This window comes from Gymnoscopelus braueri, assembly GCF_963280865.1.
Source record: "Gymnoscopelus braueri genome assembly, chromosome: 7".
Lineage (NCBI taxonomy): Eukaryota > Metazoa > Chordata > Actinopteri > Myctophiformes > Myctophidae > Gymnoscopelus > Gymnoscopelus braueri.
The window spans coordinates 7,777,014-7,791,359 of NC_137608.1; the positions used below are offsets into that span (position 1 = coordinate 7,777,014).

The following is a 14,346-nucleotide window of genomic DNA, read 5'->3' on the forward strand; positions in this document are numbered from 1 at the left end:
CATTATGTATTAAAATACGGTGTTATAAGGAGTTTATAATGCATTATAAGAATATCTATAATGCATTATAAACATACAGTAGGATGCATAGCACGTGTTACCGCAAAATCACATAGTTTCAGAGCCATCTGCAACATTTCATACTTCTGCTACAGTTACGGCAGAGTTGTACTGTACACGGCGTACAGTGGAGATATAGGCACTCTTTTCAGTCTTCTGAAACGGCTTCCTCTGGGAAATGCAATGATTTGAAGTACCACAAAAAACGTTGACCGGAGTCAGCGCTATACTAGTGTCTTTTCTGTTATTGTGGGGAAAGCTTTCGCTGAAAATAGCCGATCGACAAACTTGTCGATCGATTTTCTGCGAAAGCCTTCCCCACAATACGGATGTTGAGGTTTAAGTGATTAATAAAGGTCCAAAACGTGAAACGGGCATTTCTTTCTATAGAAAAGCGGTTCTCAAACGTTTTCATGTCAAGGACCCCATAAATTGATAATGGATTAAGCCACGGATTCCCATTTGAAAATGCTAGGGACCCCCATAAGAGAACATTTGTATTAAAATATTTTTTAAATATTGTATTTTTATTATTTACTTATTTCTATAGCAGATCTACAAGCTCATAACGTGTCGCATTGCGACGCATTATGAGCTTGAAGATCGGCTATTTTGGAATAGCTGAAGCATAAAATAGTCTTAAAACAGATTTTTGATGCTACGTAAAATCATTTTGTTTGGGACCCGCTGGAAGCCCCTCAAAGACCCATTGGGGTCCCCAGACCCCACTTTGAGAACCACTGCTATAGAACAAGTGCAGCAACCTTTCTGCAGGTTTTTTTCAACCTTTTCTTCCAATAATCGGTCCTTACTAATGCTTATTATCAGGAACAATTTCTGTCCACTCACTCTGGGTTTCATTGTTGGGATATGAACAGTTCAGAAACCTGCCTACCAATGACATCATCGATGGGGATTCCAAACAAATAGAAACTACAGCCTTTCTATTATAGACGCCGTTTTTGTGCATAAAAAAAACAAAGTAGACATCTTGTTTGAAATGACCAAACCTGCCTACTGATGATGTCATTGGCATGGTTTCTGAACTGTCCACAGCGCTCCTCTAGTAGACAGAAATGGTGCCATCTTAATAACGAGCATTAATGAGGACTAATTATAAGAAGAGAGGTTGACAATGGGTGAAGCGGCCCTTTGCGACATCCTTCTTTCCACCCACATCGCCCGTATTTCACCTCGACAGCAGGCGCTCCCAGCGTTTGCGCTTCTCCTCCAGCTTCTCCTCCAGGCACTTGATGAGAACCGGGTCCACTTTGGGGTCAAACTTGTTGGCGAACCAGTGGCCGTAGTTGAGCAGCCACCGGAGCTCCGCTGCGCCGTAGATGCAGACGCTTCGCATGTGCACGCCGGTGCACGGCGGGTACAGCGAGCCCTCCAGGTAGTTCCATTTGACCAGGCGCGTCTTGCTCTTCAGGTCCGTTATGTCCGGGTCCGAGCGGGGCACGTGGCCCGGCACGCCGGGGACGCGCACCACGGTGGCCCAGAAGTGCTCGTCGGGCGAGTACGTATCCGCCGACCACGCCAGGAAGTCTTTTATCGCCTGGCTGCGGGCCACGTGGTCCACCAGTTCCCGGGACAGGACGAAGTAGGCACTCCCGATGAACACCTCGATGCCGTGCGGGGCCGCCTCCTTGGCTCGCGTGGTTTTGACGGGCAGTCTGCGGTACTCGTAAGGCACGTCCTTCAGCTCGTACTGGAAGCGGAAGCGCTGCTTCTTCAGCTCACTGGGGCGGCTGGACTCCAGCATGTTGCTGCCGTTGAGGCGCTTCAGCTCCGCCACCAGCTCGAAGTTGGACCTGAGGACGGGAAACGTCACGGTTACGATCATAATATCGCCTGATCGCAATCACAATCATAGCGCGGCACAGAATGCCGCGCTATGAGCTTGTAGATCTGCTATTTTTGAAGAATCTTGAAAATGTGTGCATATCTTTGAATATATATATTTTAAAGTGAACATTTTTAAAGGTTTAATGACATTCACTTTTACACCACATTCAAAGTCTTTGTCCTGGTCCTTCAAAAGTGTACAAAAAGTTTTAAGTGAAAATTCCATTCCAGTGATCAATGGCAGGTGTTTTTCTCTCACATTTCTAAAGCCTTTTCAACTGCAATGAAAAAAGAAATCTTTGCCTGCGGGTGTCGCTGGTGAGGGATTTTGCCTGTCAATCATCGCCTCTGCTCCGCCCCCCCCAAAGGAAAGGATAGGGGAGGGGAGGGGCGAGGAGGAGAGTGGGCGGGATTATTCGACAGTGACCTCACTGTCGAAGGGCCAAGCTCAGATTACTTTTCAGCCTAATTATTCAGAAAACCCCAGACCACAGAAAATCCACTGAATATTTTAAGTTCAGGTTTTTTGGGTGTAATTGAGGTCATAAAACCCCAAATAAAACATTGAAAATAAAAAAAATGAAAATGAATGTCATGATACCTTTAACTCAAATCTTTGCTTCTGGGGCTCCCTGGCACAAAACATTTTCAGATGGGGGTCCGCGGCCAAATGTATATCAATTCAGGGGTTCTTGGCATGAAAAAGGTTGAAAACCACTGGTTTAGATGACAATGAATCACCTGAGAGGGAAGTCCTGCCCGCAGAGGTTAATGACGTACTTCCACTTGACCTCGGACGCCAGCAGGTCCGAGAGGCAGTTGAGGTCGGCGTTGAGCCGGGTGACGTGGGCGTACTCCACCGACTCCAGCTTGGAGGCGATCAGCAGGTTGGGGAAGCAGCGGGCGAGGTTCCTGATGGCCGCGACGAACGCCGGGGAGGACTTCCGGTCGTAGTGGACGCAGTAGACGTTGTGCGGCGCGTAGATGGCGCGGAGGATGCGCTCCACCATCGGCGCGTTCTTGTGCACCACCAGCGAGTAGGCCAGCGGGAAGCGGCGCTCCTCGTCCGACGCGGAGACGTCGGCGTAGCCCCTGTTTTTTTTTGGTCAGGGACGTGCAGAGAACGTTAGCGGGGCAAGGGGCTGACATTTCTAAAAGGGCACTTTTGGTGAAAATAGCCGATCTCCAAGCTCACAACGAGCGTTGTGAGCTCGGAGATCGGCTATTTCCGCTGCGTGACGCCGCACTCAACTAAGTATAATCAAGATCAGTGGTGGAAAAAGTACTCACATTTTGTACTTACTGTATGTAAAAGTATCAATACTGCATTGTAGAAATACTCTGTTACAAGTAATTGTCCGGAATTCAACATTCAAAATAGCGGATCTACAAGCTCACAATGCGTCGCACCGCAACGCATTGTGAGCTTGTAGATCGGCTATTTTCAAATGGCCGAAATGTATATAGGGCTGAAGTGGTTAATGTATTTTTTGTAATAATAATCAAAAGATAGAAAAAATTGAAACTCAAGTTTTCAAATACTTGTACTGGAGTAAAAGTACAATATTTGCCTCTGAGATGTAGTGGAGTAGAAGTAAAAGTACTGAAAATTGGAAATACTCCAGTAAAGTAAAAATACAGTACTTGAGTAAATGTACTTAGTTACTTTACACCACTGATCAAGATTCAAGCCAATACTGGAGATGCAAAATTCTTTCAACACAAAATGCTGCATTCAAGTTCAGGGGAGTTTGGAAAAAGGCAATTCTCTTGAATGCTGCGTTCAGGTACGGCATGGAAACTAGTAAGTGCTACTACGTTCATGGTCTGGATAGGGCACTTTCACAGGAGAGTAAAAGGGCAGAGGCTCAAGCCCCCATTGATGTCTACGTGTGTGCACGTGCCTGGTTTTGGCGAAACTCGGACAGTCCGAGGTCAGAGAGACGACGCTCTCGTCGTCCAGGTCGACGATGACCTTCTTTCGTATCTCCAGGGCCTTTCCGATCTCGACGGGGTCCAGCTGGTAGACGGCGGTGCAGTTGATGCTGTTGTAGCGGTGGGCCTGGGCTCTGGATGCGGCGGCGCCGCCCCCGCTGGCGGTGATCCCATAGGGCTCGATGTAGAAGCTGTTCCGCACCGTCACCTTGATGTACACCACCCTGAGCAGACACACCAGCAGCAGCAACAGGGAAAACAGGAAGCACTTGTGTCGGAATTTATGGAAGGGTCCGCATCTTATTTTCATTCTGCAAGAGGAGGAAATAGAAAATAAATCACCATTTAGCTTGTAATATATCGTCACTGTCGGGTGGAAAAACTGTTACTTTTCAGGACATTGTTTTTATTCTTTTACCTGGGTTCCGATGGGTCCAATGTAGTTATTATTTAGTCACAAGCTCTTGTTAAAACTTTTTATTGGTTCAATATTTATAAAACGCAAAGACAGACTCAACCACATTCACTTTCACTTAATAGGAAGCTGCTTTTGGGTTAAAATTAAGTAGGGAAAATAAATATAAAGAATATAAAGAAATCTGTAGATATGAGGTTTCCCTAACCCTTTTTTTAAATACAACTTAAGTTGCAACTCAATCAAGGAAAAGTGATTCTGTATTTTGTAAATGGACCAATAGCTGATGCCAGAATCTTAATACAAAATATATGTTTTCAGTTGTGAATGTGTGACCTCACTGTCATCCTCCCGCGACCCCACTAGGGGTCCTGAAACATAGCTTGAGAACCTCTGCTCTATAGCAATGACAGAACTATTTAACACGTATTTGAACAAACAAATATCACTTACTGCAGTACTGCAATTCATTTTGTTTGCTACACTGCTTACATTGTCCAGTATGCAAAGTGGGATGGTTTGTGGCTTCTTAATATAGGACAACTCATTTGCTTTTTATGACAGCAAATATTTGGATACACAGTAAACTCCTGAGTGTTCATTTAACTCTCTGAGGATGTACATAGGGAATCAAATGGACCCTTATGGGTCTGTAGATCTATAAATGGAACCAAATGGACTTTGAATTGTAAGTTGTACCTTTGAAACATTAAGTATTTTCTAATAGCAAGCACTCCAGTACTTTAGCTCAAGTACAAATAGAGCACCGAAGTCTGACGTAATCTTTACACATCCTACCTGGTTCGTGGTTTTCCACCCCCGTTCTGAATTCCCATAGACGTCTTTAATATCGCGTCAAATAAGAACTGTGTTCCAAAAATAAACAAATTATCCCGGCGGTTTGACTCTTATGGATATGAAGCATCAACTGACGGTGAGAAAACGATAATGTTACTTCCGCCGAATTAGTTAAATTTTCGCCAGAAACAGACTGTATCAAGTATAAGTGACTGACTATCATAAACGATACAGAACCTCCTCCCTGACAATATCGCCGAGACAGTTTGTTTATTTTTGGACCACAATTCTTATATGAGACGATTCTAAGATGACCCAATGTTATTCTCCATAGAGAAATTACTTTACGAACCAGGGGATGAATGAGTGACGTCAGGACTTCTGTACTCTATTTGCAGGGGTGGAAAGTAACTAAGTACATGTACTCAAGTACAGTACTTGAGTAGATTATTTAAAAACTTAAATAAATAAAAAAAGTTACTAGTTACTTTGTAGATGATTATTATTACAAAACATACATTACCCACTTCAGCCCTATACATTTGGGCCATTTGAAGATAGCAGATCTACAAGCTCACAATGTGTTACTTAAATGGGACAATCTGCATAATGAGTACTTTCTACTTTTGGTACTTTAAGTGCATTTTGATGCCAATACTTTTGTACTTTTAATCAAGTAAATATTGAATTACGGACTTTTACTTGTCACAGAGTATGTCTATATTGCAGTATTGATACTTTTACTTAAGTAAAACCACTGCACTTTCAGTAATATTTGACCAGGAGTAAAGCAAGTACTGCAGTTACTTTGTCCAAGACTGCCTACAGCTCAGTAAAAGAGACCACTGTGCAACATTTGGGGGGGGGAAAGGGGCAAAAGAAAAGAAACAGGAACTTACCTTGCACTCTAAAACTGTCTGTGGGATTCTGATAAGTGCCATCAAAAAGTTTTCCAGTCCCAACAGCAAAGTCGCCTAAAAACGACAAGACATTTTGTATCAGTTTTTTTTTTGGCGAGATATCAGAGATAGAGGTGTTTAACTGTCATATGATGATAAAACACCAAACTCAGACACTATTTGTCTCTATTATTTCTTCATCAGATGGTGTGTAGCCTATCAGTAATAGACTTTAATCAGTCTACATAAAAAAGGACAACATAATATTGGAATTTTATCAACTTAATAAAGTCAGAAGACTTGTTTTTTAAAGTTTAAATGACATCTTTTGGACGAAATAAAAAAGGAATTACAAAAGTCATGGTGAAAGATAGCTGTTTGTCTTTTATTTCGAGGCTATATGAAGAGTAGCCTATAAAACATTGTTTCCCACGTTTGGGTCATGGCAATTTTTATGGGATTTCATTTTCTTTACCGTTTGAAGAAAATGATATGATATATTTAATGAATAAAGTTAAAAGAAATCATAATAATTTCCATAAATAGGCTACATCTGAAAACGTTTAAGAAGCGCCAGGGCGTTGCAAGCTTGTAGATCTGCTATTTTCACTAGTATTATTGGGTCCCGGGCAAAACGTCTTAAATTCTCTTTTGGGTCTTGGGCTGAAAAGTTTGGGAACCACTGATCTATAAAAGGTTGTGATGAAGACTTTACCAGCTTGGTAGAGAAGGTGCTGTAGTCATGAGTTCCCAGTTCATCAGTGATCCAGTTCATCAGTGATCCAGTTCATCAGTGATCCAGTGCTCCAGTGATCCAGTGATCAGTTCATGGTGATCAGATGCGTTGCGGAGCGGCTGATCCACCAGGAGTCAGGACGGCTGCTCTCTCTGGTCAGAAGGAGCTTCGGACGCACGGAACGGATGGGTCTCATATGATGGAAATCCAGCGTTGCCAGATCTTGCGAGAGAAATAAGTAGAACCGGGTCGATGAAAATGATTCAAGCCCAAAAGTGGCGACTTACTGTACATGCATGCAGTGGTGGAAGAAGTACTCACATTTTTTACTTAAGAAAAAGTATTAATATATTGGGGGGAAAAGTGGCAAAATGTGGAATATTTTTGAAACATTTTAACAACACAAATCTTGTATGGGGGTCCCTGGCACAAAATATTTCCAGATGGGGGTCCGTGGACAAATACATATTCATTTTGGGGGGTCCTTGACATGAAAATCTTTGAGAACCACAGCTTTAAACAGGAAACAAAGCCCAAATAAGCAATAACACTTTAGAAATAACTCAGCAACCCGCAATTAACTAACCAATATTTAACAAGCAACTTTACAGAAAAACAAGCCCAAAGTCACTTATAATAAGCGGACATGGCAACACTGATGGAAACTCTCACTCCGTTTGCCCTGCCCACTTCACCCTCAGTTACACACACTATTGTTTCCCTGTGGAATCTCGTGTGTGCATTCGCTGCTGTCAGTAACAGATGCAGTGGTGGAAAAAGTATTCAATTTATTTTGTATCTGTAAGCTCACAATGTGTCGCATCGCAACGCATTGTGAGCTTTTGTTATTTTCAGATGGCCGAAATGCATATAAGGCTGAAGTGGTTAATGTATGTTTTGTAATCATCAAAATCTACAAAGTAACTAGTAACTTGTGTGTGTACTAGTTTTCAAATAATTGTAGTTGAGTAAAAGTACAATATTTGCCTCTATATTTTGATGTATGGAATAGAAGTAAAAGTACTGAAAACTGGAAATACACTAGTAAAATAAAATACATAAAAATTGTACTTTAGGGATAGATTACCCCCAAAATTACTTTTTTTTCTATCAATTACACACCCCATGGAGACTTGAATTCATGGAGATTTTTTAGTTTTTGTCGCATTCCTAAGCCAATAATTTGATGACCGGCCGTGGCTCAGGTATAGGTCCCTACCAGAGACATTAGCATCTTTCCGCCAGGTCATCAAATTATTGGCTTAGGAATGCGACAAAAACAAAAACAAATCTCCATGAATTCAAGGCTTCATGGGGTATGTAATTGATTGAAAATAAGTGATTTTTTTGGGTGAACTATCCCTTTAAGTACAGTACTTAAGTAAATGTACTTAGTTACTTTACACCACTGAACAGATGCATGCCACTTTTGATGGGTTGAAAAGATCGATTATTTTCTTCTTTTCTTTTAGATGTTTGTTTTCCCGTTTAATCAGTGCGCATATTTTCGCTGTATTTTACTTAATAGTATCTCAAAATAATTGAAAATAATTCTGAAAAGAACAACATCTCAAAATAACGAGCAACTTTCTCAAAACAATGACTTGGTATCTCAAAATAACATAATAGAATCTCAAAATAATTAAATGATTTCTCAAAATGACTGCTATAATAAAATGTATATTTTTTGTTATGTACCACCCAAGTCAATTTTAATAATTACAGGATACCCTCAGTTAAGTGGTTCTCAAACATTTTCATGTCAAGGAACCCCAAATGTAGGCTATATGTATTTGGCCGCAGACCCCCATTTGAAAATATTGTGCCAGACAAAAATAATTACACATTTGTAAAAAATATTTTCACGACTTTTTCAAATGTTTCAAAAATAGCAGATCTACAAGCTCAACGCTCAATGTGTCACATTGCCACCAGTTGTGAGCTTGTAGATTGGCTATTTTTTAATCGACTATAATACAGTAACTATAAATTGTTACTCCTTTTGCTGGGGCCCCCTGGAACCCTTTCAAGGACTCCCCACTTTGAGAACCGATGAGCTAGGTCACACAAGTATTTTCCTTGTTATTAATTTCAATATTTTTTTAATGAAAGTGTAGGCCTAAATGTGCATTAATATCAAAAGCACTTTAAAATGGCAAATCTATCAATATACCTGAGATGTATCTCTACTTGTTGATATGGGATGTGACGATTAATCATGAAATCTAATCTGATCTCTTATTGTTTCCCCATAAAAACGTAGGACTACTTTTCACTGAAACAAAAGTCCAGCACTGAGCCACAGCGACCTCTGCCGTCACAGATTTCAATGGGTGACCAATTTAGTTGTAACTCTGCTCCCTCTCTCGTGTGTGAGCTCTGTAATCATCAAATAGCTGCGGAAATAAGATCTCTCATCATACAAGGAGTTTATTACTAGTACTACTAATCATTAGGCTACATCACATTCATTATAACAACGGACAAGTGAATGAAATTCAACTTTTTATTTTCAACAACAAACTTTTTAACAAAAATCATATTAATAAATAACATAATGTAAACAAATTGAAATAAAATAAAAACCTGTAAAAACGTAAAACCCCAAACCAAAGAAACGTAAAAAGGGCATTTATTAGTGACAGCTGAAATCCTCGAGTTGGCTGGAAACGCTGCCCGTGACAACAAGAAAACTCGTATCATCCCCCGACACCTCCAGTTGGCCGTCCGCAACGACGAGGAGCTCAACAAACTGCTGGGTGGAGTGACCATCGCTCAGGGCGGTGTGCTGCCCAACATCCAGGCTGTTCTGCTCCCCAAGAAGACCGAGAAAGCTGCCAAGTCAAAATAACTAATTGTTTGAACATCCCCAAAACAGCTCTTTTAAGAGCCACGCACTTATCTTCAAAAAGAGAAGCGATTCCTATCATGTAGCGAACAATACAAAAACAATCTAGTTTAAGCGAGTGCAAAAGTATTGCATGAAATAAGGTGTTTTGTTTATTGTAATAATGGCGGATAACGGAACATTTTAACTGATATTAGGACCAGCTTTTCAACAAGGGCGGTTATTCTAAATGACCTAATAAACAACTGGTTACTAAACATTGTTTCACTATAATCAAACGCAATACATAAACGCTAAAACAAAGGCAACATAAAAATGCCAATAAACCAAATGCCCGGTGGGCCGCTGGGCCAGTGGGCCGCTGGGCCACCCACTGGCCCAGCGGCCCACCGGGCATGCCCGGTAGGCCAAATGGCCAGTCCGCCGCTGGGCACAGACAAAACAAACAAACAAACAAACAAACAAACAGGCCAGAGCTGTCTATAACTGGCCAGCAAACAGCCTAAGCCCAGTCGTCCCAGTTCTCCAGGTCGTCACTGTTGATCATCTTCTCCCAGTAGCGCTCCATGATGTGGGTGGGCAGCCACTCGTCATCCTGGATCAGACGGATGTGGGTGATCTGCATCAGGTCATGCAGAGGGTGCTCTGGGTCACTGTAGGACACTGTAGGACATAAAAACATAGACATGAGCAAGTGGGGGGGGGGGGGGTCTTCAGCGTTTGTCAGGCCAAGGACCCCTTTTAGCTGAGAGAGATGAAGCAGGGACCAGTGTTGCCATGTCCACTTATTCTTCGTTTCTTTGGGTTGTTTCTTAAGTGTAGTTGCTTATTTGTTTCCTAATGGTGTTTAGTCCAGTGGTTCTAAACCATACCTGGCAAACCCTGGCACAAATATTTTGTGCCAGGGACCCCGTATTTTATTTTTGAAAATAGCAGATCTACAAGCTCACAACGCGTTGCATCGCGACACGTTGTGGGCTTGTAGATCAGCTATTTTCAAATAGCTGATGTATGTAGGTTTAACGTTTGGCACATCTCTGCTGTCGGGCAGAAACCAGCTGACTCCAAAAGGTAAAATTTAGGAGGTTTTGTTCATCATTGATAAGAACAGCTGAATGGACCTCCAAGCTCACAATGAGGTTGGAGGTCAAAAAGGGGTGGAGCCTGGAGTCAGCAAAACCACCCCCCTTTGGTGGAGTTAGCTGGTTTAGCAGAAAGTTTGAGGATCCAATGGAGTTAGCTGGTTTTGTCAGAAGCGCTTTTTAATACTTTTCATTGGTTCAATATTTTTTTAACCAACACACAGACGGGTGTTCAATAGCACTGATTTATGAAAAAAAAAATGCTTTGCTTTATTGGCTGTTAGATTAGGTAAATCATATCAGAACTGTTTAATAAATGACTATAAATAAAGTCACTCCTACACAGAAAGTTTGACAAGTTTCCACTGTGAAAACATCTACAGTATGCCCAACGAGGACGCAAACTAACCGGCGCAGTGCTACCTACATTATTTTCCACTCCATATTTTTTGTCTCTTTTATCAAGGAACCGAAAATGAATTGTGAAAAAAGCTCTGTGTCTGTGCAGCACAGTCTATTCACAGTGTCTATTGAAATGACAACAAACACAGCCATAAAGGAAACGATAAGGAATCCAAAGATTTAGATTTAGCCTTAGATACACACAAAATGTCTGTGTAGGAAGGAGTGACTTTATTTATAGTCATTTATTAAACAGTGTTGATATGATTTACCTAATCTAACAGCCAATAAAGTAAAGTCAATAGACTTTAGTTCTCCTTTCTAGTTCACTGGTGAATTGTACATGAACATCTCTTCTGTTACTGCAGGGGTAATATAATAATAATAATAATATGAAGTGCTTACCTGGTAAGCACTTTATCTAATTTATGGAGATGTACGGGCCTTAAAGGGTTAGTTCAGATTTTTTGAGTATTTTCTGTAGGAAATACTTGCCATTAATGTAGTGGTTGCAAAGGTATTAATTGATTGCCCGAGTCCCGTGGTCAGAGTTATGGTCCGGTTCTGATGAATATGAAGTAGTTCCGGTAGATTAGTAGATTTGGTGGGGGCCACTCATTAAAAATAAATAAATTAAAAAAACTAGCATCATTTGTATTGTTGACCTATTTCTACCATATAGTGCAGGTTTCGTTCAATTTCGACCCCTCTGTCACATGGTACTAATGTTTGTGTCCAGAATCACTACGCCACGGCAGCCTACTCACGCACTAAATATATGACATTTTGCAAAATTCTAAATTTCATATTTTAGAAATAGAATAGGCTGGAAGCTTACATTTTTTCCCATGCTCTCTTTTCTTTTTTCCATACTTACCAGACCTGGAAATTACTCAAATTAAAGCTTGCAGCGCGGCACATAGTGACGGGCTGCGTACTTGTACATCTGCAATTTTTTTAATCTTTGAAAAATCTTTGAAAAATCTTTGAAAAATCTTTGAAAAATCTTTGAAAAATCTTTGAAAAATCTTTGAAAAATCTTTGAAAAATCTTTGAAAAATCTTGAAGAAAAATCTTGAAAAAAAATCTTGATGGCACAAAACGTTTTCCCATGGGGGTCCGCGGCCAAATACATAACAATTTGGGGGTCCTTGAGAATAACTGCGCTAAGAATAGTTGGAGGACAGTCCTTGAACCCATCTCACCTCTACACTTTACATCACAGCACCATTAGCTTGTGTCTCTCTCTAAAAGCAAAGCTTCTTCCATTACAACCTGTTCACAACATGACTCTATGTGGGCAGATGTACACTGTACTGTACTGTACTGTACTGGGAAGGACAATTAATTATTCAAGTGCACGAGAGCCACGCTCCAGCGCGCACACAAGCTGTCCTCTGCGCTAATTTAAGAACATAGTTCCAAATGTGTTGACGGACACAGCATAGAGGTCTTCAAGGGTCCAACCCGAACTCGAAAATACCCGAGACCCTTTTGGGTCCATGTTTTATCATGGTCACTCAGGTCAGATTCTATTACCTCGGGTCCCAGGTCTGTTTATCATTATCTGTAATACCCGAGGGGATCCGGGAAGACCCGTACTCAGCGCTGATCAAGAGAGAAAAGCATCAAGTGCTGTGTAATTTGCGTGATGATTGAGGCTGACCTAAGAGCTGATTGCAACAGCCGGGGTCGGTTCTGTAATATCTTGGAACAAATCGCCCAAATTGGGCCCAATTTGGGTCCGGGTCCATCATTTAAAAAAGAATGTCGGAACTAATTGGATCCTGGAACACACATTTCAAGGGTCCATTAGAGTTGAGTCTCTCAAATTTCCCAAGCTTCGAATGCTACATACCATCTGTAACTGTAACCGGAAGAGGAGTCCGGGACCTACAAGCTCACAACAAGCTTGTAGATCGGCTATTTTCGAAGAGCTTTTTTTACAAGAAGTTTGGTGTAGGGGGGAAAGAGAGCAGACACAACGCTACACATTAATAGTGCTGTCAAACAAGTCTATGAAAAAATGCAACACCATTTTATATGTAGTGGGGGTCCCTGCTTCATCTCTCTCTCTCTCTCTAAGAGGTCCTTGGCCTGAAGAATGTTCAAGACCAATGGTTTAGGTGGAAGCATTTGAAAACTGTGTAAGCCAACAGGGTGTCTCTTGACAAAGCAAACGGTGTTAAAGACAGACCTGGGTTACTGCTGGATGGTTGGACAGGCTCCTGGGGACAGTCACGGGGCGTGGGATCCTGGGGACAATCGCGGGGTGTGGGATTTTCAGGAAGGTTGTGGGCTGTTGGATCCTGGGGACAGTCACGGGCCGTTGGATTTTCAGGAAGGTTGTGGGCCGTTGGATCTTGGGGACAGTCACGGGCCGTTGGAGATGCTGTCCTGACCACAGAAGGCGGTTGTTGTAAAGCAGCCTGCCGAAACAATGACAAGTATTGACAAAAGCATCACGTATTGGCATCAAAATATACTTACATTACCAAACGTAAAAATACTTGTTGTGCAGAATGGCCCATATCCCATATAATGTTAGTAATGCATTAATGTGTTAATCACTTTGCAGTTATCTTTTAAAGGTGGGCAGAAATTGATAATTTTATGTGCTGCTGGGTAGCTTAACCTATAATAATATACATCATCATCTACGAGTTTTGTAATTATCCTACAAAGTAAGCTGTGAAATAAATGCAATGGAGTAAAAAGTTTCAAAATTTGAAATATTCAAGAAAGGAAGTCACACACACACACACACACACGCACGCACGCACGTACGCACGCACGCACGCACGCACGCACGCACGCACGCACGCACGCACGCACGCACGCACGCACGCACGCACGCACGCACACACGCACACACACACACACACCAGCCTGTGGCCCATGGTAGCACTATTGCCGTGGTTTTGTGCACCGACACACCGGGCTGCACAGACTGTGGGAGTTGCCTCTCTGGCACTTTAGCTATTTTTAATTTTCTCAATGAGATGGCAAGCAGGGTGTATTCGGGGTGTGTGTGTGGGGGGGCGTTGGGGGGGAGGGGGGCTTGCAGAGATCTGCAGTGCACGCTCAATAATTCATAGAGCTACGTTATGCCTCGCCTGCTGCCTGCTGGCAAGAAGTAACAGTCTTCCACTTCGACGCACATTAACATTTACCATCGCCGCTTATAGCACTGCTTCTCACCATGGGGTCCGGGGGACCCCCAGGGGGGTCCTTGAGGGGGTTTCCAGGGGGTCCCCAGCTAAATGAGAGAGATAAGTCAGGAACCAAGTGGACCCTCGCGGGTCTGTAACTCTGTACATCAG

General features: G+C 42.1%; 1 protein-coding gene across 1 annotated transcript; it reads right to left on the bottom strand.

Annotated features, from left to right (window-relative positions):
- Positions 1 to 1,210: 1,210 nt before the first annotated feature.
- LOC308088531 (beta-1,3-galactosyl-O-glycosyl-glycoprotein beta-1,6-N-acetylglucosaminyltransferase 4-like) lies at positions 1,211 to 6,797 on the bottom strand. Its single transcript, XM_080433006.1, is given in 6 exon segments — positions 1,211 to 1,874; positions 2,650 to 3,000; positions 3,813 to 4,130; positions 4,132 to 4,154; positions 5,956 to 6,030; positions 6,671 to 6,797. Coding segments are annotated over 6 exon segments (1,452 nt in total). The 5' UTR covers positions 6,731 to 6,797; the 3' UTR covers positions 1,211 to 1,249.
- Positions 6,798 to 14,346: the final 7,549 nt, after the last annotated feature.